General features: G+C 50.3%; 2 protein-coding genes across 5 annotated transcripts in view; both read left to right on the top strand.

The window, feature by feature from the left end:
• Positions 1-1,674: 1,674 nt before the first annotated feature.
• Positions 1,675-8,822, top strand: Qars (glutaminyl-tRNA synthetase). The gene is made up of 24 exons (XM_005410187.2): positions 1,675-1,833; positions 1,982-2,129; positions 2,488-2,597; positions 2,753-2,828; positions 3,053-3,117; positions 3,661-3,714; positions 4,123-4,180; positions 4,501-4,572; positions 4,696-4,781; positions 4,960-5,046; positions 5,394-5,493; positions 5,608-5,686; positions 5,759-5,867; positions 5,964-6,094; positions 6,208-6,300; positions 6,413-6,550; positions 6,634-6,721; positions 6,803-6,946; positions 7,061-7,165; positions 7,484-7,576; positions 7,669-7,796; positions 7,890-7,956; positions 8,029-8,154; positions 8,680-8,822. Exons 1-24 carry the CDS (start codon positions 1,717-1,719, stop codon positions 8,728-8,730), a joined length of 2,325 nt encoding a protein of 774 aa, XP_005410244.2. The 5' UTR covers positions 1,675-1,716; the 3' UTR covers positions 8,731-8,822.
• A 1,232-nt stretch (positions 8,823-10,054) lies between these two features.
• The window catches only part of Qrich1 (glutamine-rich 1), a 40,038-nt gene continuing 33,919 nt past the window's right edge, over positions 10,055-16,173 (top strand). Inside the window, exons 1-2 of one of the 4 annotated variants that reach the window (XM_005410176.2) lie at positions 10,067-10,141; positions 11,595-11,654. The gene's annotated coding sequence lies outside the window, so the exon portion shown is untranslated. The other 3 variants (XM_013507581.1, XM_005410175.2, XM_013507580.1) reach the window with 3 other exon arrangements.

Genomic DNA, 16,173 nt, shown 5'->3' with positions numbered 1-16,173 from the left:
CTAACTATCATGGGCATCTTTGTGCTGGGATGGGCCCTGTAGCTGCAGACTTGGCTTAGGGGTGATGCGGCTGTAATTCTGTTCCTTGGTGTTTCACCACAGCGCCCTGCACTACATCTCCTACTTGACTCTTGCACCTGGCCTTCATTGTACAGTGCACTCTTGGGCTGGCTGTCGGGCTGGTGTCCAGAGGCCACAGTGAGGTTCACAGCCTCAGGATATAGGATTATATATGGATACCCATGTAGCCCTGGATGGAACTAGCATGTGGCTGTCCTGTAGGACTCAAATACAAGCCCAGACAAAGAACTATTGACATTGGCAAGATGTGGGTACAAAGCAAGCAGGTCACAGGATGTGACTGCGTGCTAGTCAGGGTCTTGTCTAGTCCTTGAAGATCCAGAAGTATGACTGAAGCCAAGGGCTCCAAGCACATGAACCCCAATCCCACATATGAGAATTTCCTTGTGTTCCCACCACTAAGAGCTGATTCTCCCACCCTCTACTGGAGAAATAGTCTGTATGTTCTGCTTTAGCCAGCAGATCCTAGAAATCTAGTGAGACTGCGGGGAGACCTCCAAGCACAACAGCCGTAGTCATGAATACTCCATGTTTTCTGTCTCATCCTTGAAGGCCAGCAGAAGGATTTTTTTTTTTTTTGTCTTTTTTTTTTGAGACAGGGTCTCTCTATGCAGTTCAGGCTCGCCTTGAGCTCACTTTGTGGCCCAGGCTGGCCTCGAACTCACAGCGATCCTCCTGCCTCAGCCTCCCAAGTGCTGGGATCACAGGAGTGTGCCACCACGCTCGGCTTTTTTTTTTTTTTTTGCAGGATTTTAAAGTCTAATTTGCTAGTGATTTTTGTGATATTTGGATGCTTTGACAACAGGGGTGAGTGTGGCATGAGATTTAAAACTAAATCATGACAGAACTATTAAGTCCCGCCTGGCCCTAAACCCATAGCTTCCCTCTTTTGCTCGAGTGTGTCCTTGTGGGCACCTAAAAAGTGCTGAACTATGCAGGGCGCGGTGGCGCACGCCTGTCATCGCAATACTCAGAGGCTGAGGTCTGCTGTGAGTTCAGAGGCTAGCCTACATAGTGAGTTCTACATAGTAAGTCTACATAGTGAGTTCAAGGTCAGCCTGAACTGCATAGTGAGTCCCTGCCCCTCAAAAAGACAAAAAAAAAAAAAAAAAAAAAAAAAAAAAAGTGCTGGATTTACTTGGTGTCTCTTGATAAAGCATTTTGCACATTAGCTGCGATGGATGCGGACAAGGGATTTCCCGGGCTATCTTTTGCTCCACTGTTTCCATGACAACTCCAAAGCTGTGACGTCAGAAACTGGACGGGAACTCACATTTACTCCGCGAGAATACTGGGATGGGTTCTCAGAGCTAAAGGAGGAAAGTCACAGCAAAAGGTCACGTTTGCGTCTTCCTCCTGGCGCGGTGCTAATACTTTCCCTCGGGCCAGAGGCAAACCTCCGACCCAACCCCTCCAATGGTGCGTGACCACGGAGCCAGAAGGAAGGCGACCGGAAAGGCGGGTTAGGCAGCTCCCAGCCCCTTAAAAGGTGCCGTACACCTTGAGGCCACGCCCCCTCCCGCGGAGAAAGGACGCCATTGGCTCTCCCCGGAAGCTTCGTTCTTATTGGTCAGTAGGCGAATGCCAACGTACAGACTCTGCCCGGAGTTTCTTTCGGTTTCCGGTGCTCGTGCGATGGCTGCTCCGGACTCCCTAGCACTTTTCACCGGCCTCGGCCTGAGCGAACTGAAGGCTCGCGAGACGCTCAAGAACGCGGCTCTGAGCACGCAGTTGCGTGAGGCGGCGACCCAGGTGCGAGTCCCCTCCGCCCTTTAGTTGGGGCTGCTGACGATACCCCAGAGCAGCGTGGCGCTGGGTCCAGATCCAGACCTACGCCCCTTGTCCTGCTTTTGCCTCTGATTGTACGTGGTGCTTCTCCCCCTCACCCCCATGACCCCAGGCGCAGCAGACTCTGGGCTCCACCATCGATAAAGCTACTGGGACCCTTTTATATGGCTTGGCCTCCCGACTCAGGGATACCAGGCGTCTCTCCTTCCTTGTGAGCTATGTAGCCAGGAAGAAGATCCACACGGAGCCCCAGCTGAGCGGTGAGATACCAACCCATAGCCAGTTCCTCCCTCCCTGCATTCAGCCGACACCCCTTCCCGCTTGTTCTGTCAACTACCCCAGTTTCTTTCTGGACACCTGCTTGTGCACACAAGAGTGGGGTATGAGGATGCCCAGGATTTTTTTGAGGTGTGTGGGCGGGGAGGGAGTGGCCTCTGGTGAAAGCATCCTGGGAGCTGTCTTGAGGAGTTTCCCACAGAACACAGGCTTCTTTTCTTCCACATAGCTTGCTCTAAGGTGATGCCGGGGATTAAATGCTCAGGAGGCCAGATTACACTTGAGGTTTTTTGGGGTTAGGGTCTTGTCTGTGCATTTCTTGGAGTCTTAATCCTTTTTCAGCTGCCCTTGAGTATGTGCGGAGTCACCCCCTGGATCCCATCGATACCTCGGACTTTGAGCAGGAATGTGGTGTGGGTGTAATGGTGACCCCAGAGCAGATCGAGGAGGCTGTAAGTCTTTCCCCAGGCATCAGCTGCCTCCCCAATCCTGGCCCTGGAAAAGAGTGGCTCAACTTCTCTCCTGGGGAAGATCCAGAGTGAGGGTGTGGGTGCCTAGAATGTCTCTGAATGAGCTTTCCTGAGCCGTATGGTTTGGCTTTCTGCAGGTGGAGGCCACCATAAATAGGCACCGGTCCCAGCTCTTGATGGAGCGTTACCGTTTCAACATGGGGCTGCTGATGGGTGAGAGGGAGCTTGGGGCAAGGAGTTAGGTTTCTGCTGGTCATGCCTTGCCTTCTGGGCATGAGTGCGAGGGAGCTAGGTGGGGAAGGAGCAGGAGTGCCTGAAAAGTATCCTGACTGGGTGGGCCCAGGCTCTGGTACCTGAGGAAAGCTAGGACCTTTCCTTGGGGAGGAGGGAAGTGCTCTCTCTTGACTTCTTGCAGCTTCTTGTCATCATGGTCCTAGGAGAAGCCCGGGCCATGCTCAAGTGGGCAGATGGCAAGATGATCAAGCATGAAGTGGATATGCAGGTGAGCACCTCGTGAGTTGAGGCTGGCAAGCATCCCGGTCTGAACAGGGCTTGGGATTCACTGATGAGGAAAAGTGGGGAGAAGACCCTGTTCTGTTCTGATGGGAGATAGTGGAATCCAGTGTGGAAGAGGCAGCATCTGACTTTGGCCTCTGGGCTGTGCCTAGTTTAGGGTGAATCACTTCACTCTGAACCTTAGTTCCTCATTCCTTAAGCCAGGTGATGTGGCCTTCTTCTCAGGATGTGGCATAGAATCACAAGAGGGTGATGGCTGGGGTGGATAGCTTGTCTTCATGCAGGACCCACAGTTCCTCTCAGTAAATGGCAGTCTTTGTTCCCTGGGTCCAGTATGGACCCTCAGGAAGGAGAAAGTATTTGAGGTCTGCACAACCACATGAGATGAGGTAGATCAGCTAGGTTGGTTCTTCCAGCTAGTTTTGGTAGGTAGGCCAGGAAGCCCTCAGGTGATTGGGTGGATAGGGACAGTTTGGATATCCTCAAAAGAGGATACTCCTATCCCTGCCTGACTCTGGTCTTTTCTCAGGTCTTACACCTTCTGGGTCCCAAGGTGGAAGCTGATCTGCAGAAGAAACCCAAGGTAGGGGCGCTGGGGATCTAACTCAGCAGCATAAGTGCCTGCCTGGCAAGTGCAAGGTCCCAGTTTGATTCGTGGCACCAAAAAAACAAAAAGATACAGCTCTGTAATCCCAGCACTTGGGAGGCTGAGGCAGGAGGATCACTGTGAGTTTGAGGCCAGCCTGGGCTACAAAGTGAGTTCAAGGCCAGCCTGAAGTGCATAGTGAAACCTTGTCTCCAAAAGACAAAAAAAAAAAAAAGGAAAGAAAGAAACCCAAGGTAAACCTGGGGATGACCCAGGATTTTGGTGAGGTGTGTGTGGGGGAGTGGGGTATGATGATGCTTCAGCAGGCAAAGGGAGTATGTGACCTCAATCTCCCCAGACTCTGTCCCAGGAGAGCGTCTGATGCAATTTTGGTGCTTTTCTCAGGTGGCAAAAGCTCGGCCAGAAGAAACAGACAAGACACCAACAAAAGATGTGGAGAATGGTGAGAGGCTTGAGGCGCCTACCTCATTCAGCTTGCTGACTTTGGAACGTTCCTTCTGAAGGGTCTTTACAGCCCAGGCTCCTCAGGCCTTTGGACTATCCAGTACCCTGCCAGTCTTCTGCCTTGGCACTGGGATGACTGGTATATCCTGTGCCTCAGAAGTGTGGCTCTCTATCCCTTGTCTCTGAAATTAGAGAACACAGGCCTGCTCAGTTGTGTTCTGGTTGCAGGGTATGGGTAGTAGTGATAGGTACCAGCCTGAGCTGGATATGACAATTGTATCCAGAGGACAAAAATTTTTCATGGTTTTGTCTTTGTAGGTGAGCCTGCTTGCCAGACCCTGTCTCTGATGGAGCAGCTGCGGGGGGAGGCCCTTAAGTTCCACAAGCCTGGTGAGTGGGCACTTTGAAACCCTGGGGAGGGCTGCTTCTTGGCACTGACTCCAGCAGCCAGGGCCCTGGGGTAGGGAGCCTTGGGATGCAGCCTGGTCACCTGGTTTGTTCTGGTCCTGGCAGGTGAGAACTACAAGACCCCCGGCTATGTGACCACTGCACACACTATGGATCTGCTGAAGCAGCACTTGGAGATCACCGGGGGCCAGGTGTGTGGGAATGCGGCTCGGCAAGCTGGTGACATCAGGCGATTGCTTGGATATCTGGGCTACCTCCACACTGGCTTGTCTGACCTATCGCCATGGCTTACCTGGGAAGGGGCATCTGTTTCTTCAGCGTGGTCTGAGCTCTGACTTTATTCCTCTGATCCCATTTACCTTAACTCAGGTGCGTACCCGGTTCCCACCAGAACCCAACGGAATCCTGCACATTGGACATGCCAAGGCCATCAATTTTAACTTCGGCTATGCTAAGGTGAGTATGGGTCTAGGGCCTTGGCACTGTGTGCTCCCATGTACTCCTATATCTAGTGTCGGAAAGGTGTCCCTGCTTTGCATTCTGTTCCTGATACTGCGCCTCAGTTGGCAGAGGCCATGGAGGAATCCACTGGGCTCACTGGGAAGAACTGAAGGGGTCATGTCTGTCCTAAGTTGGAGTAAGAGATAAGTTTACCTGGAGCATTTAGATACAGGAGGAGGAGAGAACTTGCTGGAGACATTTTTAATTTTGTTGTAAGAGAGCTCAGAATGTTCCAGTTTGATGAGCTAGCCTGTCGGGGATGATGGATATGTAGGAGCTCACAGATACTCCTGCTGTTCTAGGCCAACAGTGGTATCTGTTTTCTGCGCTTTGATGACACCAACCCTGAAAAGGAGGAAGCAAAGTTCTTTACCGCTATCTATGACATGGTGACCTGGCTGGGTATGGACTGAGGGAAGCCTAGGCAGGCCTGCTGTCAGTGGACCTCTCCTTGGGCATAGGCTGCCATTGGGCGTGTCCTGTGAGTGGCCCATACTGCATTTTGTTCTGCCTCAGGTTACACCCCTTACAAGGTGACATACGCCTCTGACTATTTTGACCAGCTGTATGCCTGGGCCTTGGAACTCATCCACAGGTGAGGCCAGGCCATAAGGTAGCCAGGTAGGCTGACATCATGACTTCTGGGCACTCATACCCTTTCCCACAGGGGGCAGGCTTACGTTTGCCACCAGCGAGGGGAGGAGCTCAAAGGTCACAACACTGTGCCTTCACCCTGGAGGGACCGTCCTGTGGAAGAATCACTGCTGCTCTTCGAGGTGGGGTCCTGGAAGGGCAGTTGGGTTTGCACAGCAAGGTGCTGAGGATGAGATGCCTGTGTGCCTAGAGGCTGCCTGAGCTCTTGTCTCTTATAGTCTATGCGCAAGGGCAAATTTGCTGAGGGTGAGGCCACACTGCGGATGAAGCTGGTGATGGAGGATGGCAAGATGGACCCCGTAGCCTATCGGGTCAAGTACACACCGCATCACCGCACAGGAGACAAATGGTGGGTGTGGGTGTGGGGGGGGGGCTGTGGGACAAGGGAGCAGGGGAGCAGGGCAGTGGGCCTGAGGCAGGGCAGAGGGACAGGATGGTGGGACCCACTGTCTACGCCCACAGGTGCATCTACCCCACCTACGACTACACGCACTGCCTGTGTGACTCCATAGAGCATATCACTCACTCGCTGTGCACCAAGGAATTCCAGTCCCGGTGAGGACGCTGGGGCCATGAGGCGGGCAGGGCCAGTGGGATTCCAGTAGCCTTCTGTGGTCTCTCCCCGGTTGCGGTGGCGGCCAGTTCTAACCCTGCCCTCCCACCCTAGGCGCTCTTCTTACTTCTGGCTGTGCAACGCACTAGATGTCTACTGCCCTGTGCAGTGGGAGTATGGCCGTCTTAACCTGCACTATGCTGTGGTCTCCAAGAGGAAGATCCTCCAGCTTGTAGCAGCTGGTGCAGTACGGTAGGTGTAGCCGTTGGACACGTCAAAAGTTGGCAGTCTTAGTGGCATGTGCTGCAAAAGGTCTTACCACACCTCATCCACAGGGAGTGGGATGACCCACGGCTCTTCACACTCACGGCCCTGAAGAGGCGGGGCTTTCCGCCTGAAGCCATCAACAACTTCTGTGCCCGGGTATAGCCCAGTGGGCTGGGTGGGCAGACGCACACTGGTGTAACAGTATGTGGTGGTGGCTGCAGTGAACTTTCTTACCAGGTGGGGGTGACAGTGGCACAGACTACAATGGAGCCACATCTTCTAGAAGCCTGTGTGCGTGACGTGCTAAATGATACAGCTCCACGGGCCATGGCTGTGCTAGAACCGTTAAGGGTTGTTATCACCAACTTTCCCTCTGCCGAGGTGAGCCTGTCTCAACAGTATGTGTGTGGATATGGTATGGGTGCCTGGGTGTGTGCCCGAACATGGGGGTCCTCCTGCCTGATACGTTTGTGACTCATACGTTTTCTGCTATAGCCCTTAGACATCCAGGTGCCCAACTTTCCAGCTGATGAGACCAAGGGCTTCCACCAGGTTCCTTTTGCATCCGTTGTCTTCATTGAGAAGATGGACTTCAAGGAGGTGAATGTGGGATAGAGGGTTCTGAATGGGATAAAGGGTTCTGTTTGCTGTTTTTTTCTGGTGCTGGGGTCTTTTCATCTCATCCCATTTGTCAGTCCATCTACTTGCTTTAAATGAATCGGACCCTGCCAGACATGGGAGTGGGGGGAAGCTTCATACTTGTAGCCTTTTGTTTCTTTTTTTGTTTTTTTTGAGACAGTCTTGCAGTGTAGTTTAGGCTGGCCTTGAACTCTTGGTAATGCCCCTGCGTCAGCCTCTCCAGTGCTGGGATTGTGTGCCACTACACTCAGCATTGTTTCTACACCCTTTCACCCCTAGGAAGCAGAGCCAGGCTATAAGCGCCTAGCTTGGGGCCAGCCTGTGGGCCTGAGACATACAGGGTATGTCATTGAGCTGCAGCACGTTGTCAAGGTGAGGCAGCTGTAGCTTTCCTATAGCGTATCTGCTGGGGCTACAATTTGGTGGTGGTTCCCCAGTCTGATTGCAAACCTCCCCACTTTCAGGGCCCCAGTGGCAGTGTGGAGAGCTTGCAGGTGATCTGCAGACGGGCTGATGCTGGGGAGAAGCCCAAGGCTTTTATTCACTGGGTGTCACAGCCCCTGACGTGTGAGATTCGACTCTATGAGCGACTGTGAGTGAACAGAGCTGGGTGGAAGCAATTACAAGGTGGGCACTGACGGCTGTGGCTGCCCAGCTGGGGGTCTGACCATCACTTTGGGTGTAGATTCCAGCACAAGAACCCTGAAGATCCTGCTGAGGTGCCTGGCGGATTCCTGAGTGACTTGAATCCGGTAGGCTCATGGTGTGCTGGGATGGTGGCAGTTCTCTCTGGCTGGATTGCTGCCTGAGTTCCCTGTCTGCAGGAATCCCTGCGAGTGGTGGAAGCAGCATTAGTAGACTGCTCTGTGGCTCTGGCAAAGCCCTTTGACAAGTTCCAGTTTGAGCGCCTTGGGTACTTCTCCGTGGATCCAGATAGCTGCGAAGGACAGGTACTTTTTTGTTTGTTTGTTTTGGTATCAGGAATCGAACTCAGGACCTTGCCCTTGCCAGGCAGGCGCTTACGCCACTGAGCTATATCCCTGGCCCAAGGACAGGTATTTGACTTTACCCACCTATCCCTTTTGGCCAACAGTGAGGTTGGCTGTCATTCATTGCGATAAGCACTCTGCCCACAGTCCCTTAATTGACCGTCACCAGTTGAGCTGGGGAGGGGCACTCATGTTCTGCCTACAAGAACCTGGCTCAGAGATTAAGTCCAGTGTACAGAATTGTATATAGACCCTACTTAATCTTCAGAGGAGGGGGTGGGCATGGGGGTTGTTAGAAGCCTTCTGAAATTGAGCTCCAGAGCTGTGTGGTCCCATACCCAAAGTCACAGAGTTATCGAGAACCTGCATCTCCTGATCCCTGATTCCTCAGTTCCTTTGAGATGAGGAAGGAGTTACGGTGAAACCTATGTAGGCCGTCTGGCCTGCTTCCGGGTTGGCAGTCATTCTTCTCCCACTGCCCTCCAGCTTGTCTTCAACCGAACTGTCACACTGAAGGAGGACCCTGGAAAGTTGTGAACTGGAAGAGTTATGGACCTACCTCGCCCTCCTGAAGGCTGAGTGGGGCTTACTGCCCCACACTCCATGTCAATAAAGAATAGCTAAATTTCCCCAGGAGTCTGCGTGTTGTCTGCTCTTAGTACCTCAGGACTCAACTCTGGAGACTTGCTGTGTGTGTGTTTGTGTATATACTAAGAATGGGCTTTCCCGGAACAAAGGCACACTGACGGCTTTAGGACCACTCATAAAACCTCTCAAGAGCAGAGGTCTGGGTGGGATTAGTGTCCTCTGCGCCAGGTCTGAGGGGCTGGAGAGTTCTGTTCCATGTTCGGAGCCCCGTAGAGAAATGCAGTTCCTGTCGGCGCCCATGTGAACGGTCCTGGTTCCCAGTCTGATTATTCAGCAACTATTGAGTGTCTAGTAAGGCGCCAGGCACGGATGACAGGAGGCAGCAATGTGGCACCTTCCACGTTCATCTGGAGAAAGGGAGACACCGGTGACAAAGTCTCCTTCGTGAGCGCGATCTCCCCGGGGCCTGTGCGAGGCTGCCGAGAGGTTCCCGACCCAGCCTGAGCCTCGGACTATCTACTCTCCAGAAATGACTTCTGACAAACCCCGAAAGACCAGGGGCTCTTGCCAGGACAAAAGAAAGGTGCAGAGGCCCAGAGGCGGTGAGAACCTGCCGCTGGCGGGTGGGTAGCGTGGGCTGCCGCGTGCGCCTGCAGCTTTAACGCCTTCCACATTTTCCCTGTATACAAACACCGAGCTACCCCGGGCCGCGTTAAGGTGGACCTGACTGCAGAGGGCCGAGTCCAAACGACACGGCAAGGCGAGGGTTCCAGAAGCCGGGCGCTTCTAGAGGTGAGCAGCCCAGGAGCTCAGGAGCGGGGAAGGCGGCGGGGCGGCCGGGCCCGGGTCGCGGCTTTGTGGGGCCACCTTAAGCGAAAGGCCAGCCCCGCCGGGCCCCGCCCCGCGTGGGGCAGCGCGACCAAAGGAGGCTCCGGCGGGCGGCAGAAGGTGGGTCCAGGAGGAGCTCCCAGCCCCAGCCCGCGGAGGCCACCCGCTGGGCCGAACCCCAGCCTGGCTCCGCCCTGCGTGGAGGGGCGTCCAGGGCGGGGCGCCCCGCCCCACACCTCGGGATTTGCTTTTCAACTCGGGCAGCATGGGGTGCGGCCTCCCTCCGGGTCTGAAGCGTTCACTTTAAGTCTGGCCGGGAGGCAGCCTCACCTCTCGCGGGATCCGACGCTCCGATTCTCGCGAGAGGGGCATTCGGCACCCATTGGCTGTGAGGGTTGAATGTAAGATGGCGCTCAGGGAGCTGTGAGGAGAAAATCCTGTCGGTCTTGGGTCGGCGGCGGCGGAACCGGGACCCCGGGCGATTCGGCGGGGCCGGCGGGTCGAGTGGAGGCGCCGGCGGTGACGTCGCCGGGTGAGGGCTTCGGTGGGGGCTGGGATGCGGGGAGACTGCAGGCCTGGGCCAAAGGCCCACCCCACACAACGGCGGGCGGGGGCGGGCAGATCGCTGCTGCGGGGCCCAGGAGAGCTCGGGGCGGCTCCGGAGCCGAGAACGTCCCTGGGCTCGCGTGCCCCCGCCCCTGGGTGGGGGAGGGGCGGGCCGAAGATTCGTGTGGGCGCGGCGCGCGCTATTGCGGGCGCGCGTCCGAGCATGTTTTTACGCGCGAGCACGCGCGCGCTGTGCGGCCCTCTTAGGGCGCGTGGCCGCTGACGTGCGCGTCCTCGTTGCGGATCTCTCGGCTCTCGGAGCTGTGGCCCACGAGAGGAGCGGCTTCCCGGGCGCGCGCCCGCCTGCGACCCCCGGTTTTCGTGCTCGCGCCCTGCTGTTGGGTCGCGATGCTGCTTTGAGAGCGCGCAGAACGCCGCTTCTGAGGCTAAGGGCTGCGGGCTAGAGGCTCACGGCGCGGGGAAGTTTGAGGGTTGGGCCCTTCCTGCTCTGGTGACGTCCCCGGGCAGCCATGGTCTAGGCCTGCGGAGAAACCTAGCGGGTTTGCTGTCTAGTTTGCGGCTCCGCTTCTCTGCGAGGCGGGCGAGATTGCTGGTTGTTGTCGAAGAACGTGGTTACTCGCGGCCAGTGTGCGGGGTGGGTGTCTGGGGAGGGTGCTGCCCTGCATCGGAAAGCGAGTCCTCCTGGCCCGATAGGGCATCGAGTCCCCTCGGGTTTCTCACCTTGTGTTAGTGCCTTTGTGCCAGGGAGGGAACGTTAACGTCACAAGACCCTTAAGTAGTATCTGCTTTCCTTTCATTAGAAGCCAGTTTTTCCATAAACGCAGTTCGTACTTGTCACTTCTGTGCGCTCCGGAAGGAGATTGTCTCCTTTGTAGAAGACGTGAAACTCTGTGAGCTCTAAAATGCCCCTTTAAATCCTTAAATGCAGTCTTTTTTTTCCCTGCATGAGTGGGAGGAGCTTACTTTAGTCCGTTCCACTGAGCGCCCCCCCAGCCAAAAAGTTGCTTAGAACAAATTGGGTGAACTTGAGAACACTTTGCCTTTTTTTTTTAAATATAAAATTTCCTACTAGAAATTTCTAAAGCCTGTCCATGTGTCACTGTGAAAGTCAAATGATTTAAAGCCTTAAATCCTTCTTGGCTCTTTTTTTTTCTCCCACTAAAGCAGTGTTCTGGCTCCAGGAGAATTCTAAGTCTGACCTAGGGAAATTGTGTCTCTTTTTCCTTAGATAAAATATCTCCTAGTTTATGTTGTACTGTCCTGCTTCATTAAGGTTGAAAAAGAGGAAGCTAAGAGGAGCGAAATTAATAAATTTGATGATGGGGTAGTTTTTAAAATTACTTGATTTTTTAAAGAACAAATTAAAACTTAAAAAGAGGCTGAGGATGGAAGGAACTTCTTTGTTCTATCTTCTTCAGAATGTTAGAAGTCTTAAGAACTCAGGACAAGCAGCAGAAATACATTCAACATGGTGACTGGTGAGTTAAATCGTTCATGTGCTGGAAGTATGTGTGCACAGTTTTTTTTGGTAATACTGGAACATTATAAATGGGGATGCTGTCTGCCAGAAACTGCTACGTGCTGGAAAATGAAAGATGTAGGAGACTGCATCTTTGAGCTTGAAAAGTGTTCTCTTAAAATGTAAATCAGTGCAACTTTCAGCCTTTAGCAAAAGCAAAGCATCCAAGGACAGCTTAAATCTTCCCCCTCTCAAGTCAAATTTATCTAGGATATACTTAAAATTTTATTACACCTTTTAGGCTTCCTTATTCTGGGTACCTCTTTAACTATGTTGAACTCTTTTAAGTTAATGTTTGTAAATAATGTTTCCATAACTCATCGACTGAGATTTATATATTTGATATATTCTAGTCCTCTGTGATGCAATCATGTATCTTTCCATGAACCTCTGCAGCTAAACATCTCCTTTTCAGCGTGTGTTGCCATTTCAAGCAAAAGCTCAAATAGCTGTTTAATTGTCTTTTCTTTCTTTCCTTTTTTTTTTTGAAGAGGGTATCAGGGCCTTGCTATGTAATTCAGGCTGGCCATGAATTCACTGTGTAGCCCAGGTTGGCTTCAAACTCTCCGGGACCCTCCTGTCTCAGCCTCCTGAGTGCTGGGATTGCAGGCGTGTGCCACCATGACCAGCTGAGTTATCTTATAAATTTGATTTACTATAAAATAATAACTACAGTCAGGGTCTCAGGGTATGGCTACCTTCCCATATAGCAGCCTGAAAACAGGATGTCTTTCTTTAAGCTTGCATGCTTTCGTTTAATATCATCAGTTGTGTGTGCTTGATGTACTATGCTTATTCTGTGCGTTTTAAATGGCTATCCTTTATCTGTGAAGGTCTTTTAACTTTTTTTGTGGTGTTGGTGATTGAACGCAGGGCTCCTATATGCAAGGTACATGTCCTACCATTGAGTTACATCCCCTACATGTCCTTCCATTGAGCTACATCCCCTAATTTTTAGGAAGGGTCTGGCTAAATTGCCCAGGCTGGCTTCATTCTTGTAGTCCTCTTGCTTCAGCCTCCTGCGTAGCTGGGATTACTGTGCCACTGTGTCAGGCTGTGTAAAAGTCTGTTTGTTTATTTATTTTTCGTACACAGAACTGGGGATTGAACCCAGGGGTTCCCTATCACTGATTTGCACCCTAAGTACTTCTTATTTTCTAATTTTTAAACCCGGTCTTGCTGGGTTGCCCTTTGGGGCTTGAATTTGTGATCCTCTTGTCTCAGCCTCCCAGAGTGCTGGGATTCCAGGTGTGTGGTAGGTGCCAAGTGCCTGGTTTAAGGTCTTTCATTTTGGGGTTGGTCTTTGAATGAGGTATTGTATAAACACCTGTTCTTTTCAGTTACTTTGTTGCCCTGCAGTTTGCTTGAGATATTGTCTTTTCCAGGCTTCACTCAAATGCTTTCTTTGTTTTATTTCCCCTGATCATACTGGATTATGATTTGTTTTCCTTGTTTTCGTTTTTAGTACTAGTGGTCAAAGCAGTATGCGAAGCACATACTGTACCACCGAGCCACACTCCCAGCCCTCGACTGTGACTTCTGTTATACTGAAGTGACTGCATGAAAAAATGATTTTTTGCTTTGCTGAAAGGGGAAGAGGAATGCTTCTCTGGTCTCAGTGTTTCACCCAGGGCAAAACTAGGTAGAACTGACAGGCTGTGTCAGAAAGCCAATGCTAAAGCCAGGCTTGGTGGTGCATGCCTGTAATCCCAGCGTTCGTACTTGGAGGCTGAGACAGGAGGATTGAAGCAAGTTCAAGGCTAGCCTGGGTAATTTACTGAGTCTCTGTTAGAAAATAAAAAATAAAAAAAGAGCTATAGTTCAGTATGGAGGTTCTGGGTTCAATTCCTAGTACTGCAAAACAAATTATTTTTTCTGTGTATGTACATTTTCTTTGGAAAATTCTTTATAGGGATGTGTTTTGTGTGCAGTTGAATGAAAAATTACAAAGTAAGCTTCATTGCAGCTATTGTAAGAAACAGAACAGTGCTGCTGAGTGTGGTGCATATGCCTGTAATTCCAGCACTCGGTCTAGGAGGATTGCAAGTTCCCACCTTGTCTAGACAATTTAGGGAATTAACAAGAGCCTGTCTTAAAATAAAAAGGATTTGTTTTGTTTTTGTTTTGTTTTGTTTTGTTTTTGAACCAAGGTCTCACTAGGCTGGCCTTGAACTCACTATGTACCCCAGATTAACCTCCAACTCACAGGATCCTCCTGCCTCATCCTCTCCTGAGTGCTGGAATTACAGATGTGTGCCACCATGCCTGGCTTATAAAAAAAGAATTTTTAAAGGGCTGAGGATGTAGCTCAGTGTGAAGAGCCTGAGTAATCTCCAGTACTGCAAAAAACACAAACACAAAAACAAACAAATAAAAAACAAGACCAATGTCAGCATCCCTGAACCCTTTATGAGTTCCTTCCTGGTCACATCTTCTCAATCCCTAGAAACAGCTATTATTGTAACTTGTGTGATAGTCTCATTCATTTTCTTTTTACATTTACCATCTTTATTCCTTTTTGAGACAGGGTCTTATTATGCAGTTGAGGCTGGCTTTGAGCTCACTTTGTAGCCCAGGCTGGTCTGGAACTCGCAGCGATCCTCCTGCCTCAGCCTCCCTAGTGCTGGGATTACAGGCGTGTGCAACCATGCCCAGCTTCATCTTTGTATTCCTAAATAATTCAGGTTTTGTTTTTTAATTTTATATAAATGGAAGTTTATTTTATGTATTTATTTATTTTGAAAGAGGGTCTCAATATATAGTTGAGGTTGGCTTTGAACTCACTATATAGCCCACACTGGCCTCAACTCATGGCAGTCTTCCTATCGCAGCCTCTCAAGTGCTGGGATTACAGGGGTGCACTACCATGCCTGGCCATGCTTCACTGTTGGTTCCTCCTCTTTTTTTTTTTTTTTTTTTAATTTGTCCACGTGTGCAGCTGTAGTTGATTACCATTTCTATACTGTTACGTTATTTGAATAGATCAGAATTTATTAATTCCTCAGTTGATAAACATTTAAATTGCTTCCAGTGTTTGACTAAAAATGCTATTATGACCATTCCCATATATGTACCCTTTACACATACGTACATATATGACATGTACACCTAGGGGTAGGATTGATGTATTTTATGGAATGATGTTCTCAGCTTTTCTAGTTTGTGCAAATGGTTTTTAGTTTATAGGAACATGAATTTAAAGTTCCTAGTTGAAACTATGTGTTGTCCAAAAGGTAGAACATGGAATAGATAAATGGCCCAATGGGATGATTTCTATCACAAACTTATAGTGGATTAGTTATCTTTAAGTATAGAAATATTTCTTACGCTCTTCTTTGAAGTTACTGTATTAATTAGGACAGATATGACTGTAATTCTTAAAGTAGAAATTGTTCTTTTCATGTGACTATATTCTTCAAACCAGACTTGCTAAACTGTGAGGAGCTCGTGCTAGAATAGATGGGGGCCTTGAGGGGGACTTGAGGACCAGAGAAGAGGCAGGGCTCTGTGAGGCAGCTCAGACTGTCTTCTCTGAGAAGACGGGAAGGGGGCTGTGACCATCACTAACTCCAGACCTGCTCCGCAGAGCTGTGTGGAGATGCTGGGAGAGGTGTCAGAGATAAGTGACCCAAGGGAGGGCGATTCTGGTGAGTTCTTAGATTTCCTTCCCTGAGTACTTACAGAAAAAAGAAAGGCATTAGCAAACAGTCCTGTGGGAATATTTCAGCGGGATCTCTTTCCATGGCACCGTCTTTTTCTAGTAATAAAATAATAGTTTATGTGTAGAAGGACTGTTTTGAGTCGGGTGTTAAGTCAGATACCGACAGATACCAGAGCTTCATTTTGGGCACAGTAGTTAAAATCAGGTGGATCTGTTGATGGGGGCGGGGCTGATTTGCACAAAGGCGTACATGAGGTCTTTGGAAGCAGATAGTTGTTTACAGAGCCCCTACCCAGCACAAGCGTAGTGGATTTTCTCTTCTTTTTCCATTAGTACTCATTTGACTCCCAGAAATTGGGAGTACTCAGATATTACCACAGCTTCATATTTTTCAGGAATATTTTAATTTATTTCTTTACCACACCTCACCAAGTTTTGACTTCACTAAAAATCTTTTGTTGTGTATGTAGAATATCAAATCTCTGTGGTTCTCTATTATCAAGGTCCAGCCTGTGCATCTTGAAGGCAGCATCTTGAAGAAGTTAACAGTCTTCATTATTATGTAATTGATGTACTTGGTAATGGTGCTTGATGGTTTTGTTTGTCTTTTAAGAGTTCAGATTTTGAGGGGAAATCATGCTACCATCAACAAGAATTTTTTTTGTTACTGTTATTGCAGTATAACCAGTCTACAAAAAATGGCGGCTTTTAAGTTATCTTCTTAGTTTAGCACAACTTGTGGAACTTACGAGAGAGTATTAGGAAGAAACTTAAATCCTGTGGGATTCCATCAGCCAGGCATAACTACTGTAGTATT

Source organism: Chinchilla lanigera, unplaced genomic scaffold (assembly GCF_000276665.1).
Source record: "Chinchilla lanigera isolate Chin_1 unplaced genomic scaffold, ChiLan1.0 scaffold00131, whole genome shotgun sequence".
Classification (NCBI taxonomy): Eukaryota; Metazoa; Chordata; class Mammalia; order Rodentia; family Chinchillidae; genus Chinchilla; species Chinchilla lanigera.
This window is presented reverse-complemented; position numbering and strand designations above follow the sequence as displayed.

Coding starts and splice junctions, on each gene's coding strand:
- Qars (XM_005410187.2), top strand. CDS start 1,717: ATGGCTGCTCCGGACTCCCTAGCACTTTTCACCGGCCTCGGCCTGAGC. Junction 4,573..4,695: donor CCTTAAGTTCCACAAGCCTG/GTGAGTGGGCAC, acceptor TGGTCCTGGCAG/GTGAGAACTACAAGACCCCC. Junction 7,797..7,889: donor ATTCGACTCTATGAGCGACT/GTGAGTGAACAG, acceptor CTTTGGGTGTAG/ATTCCAGCACAAGAACCCTG.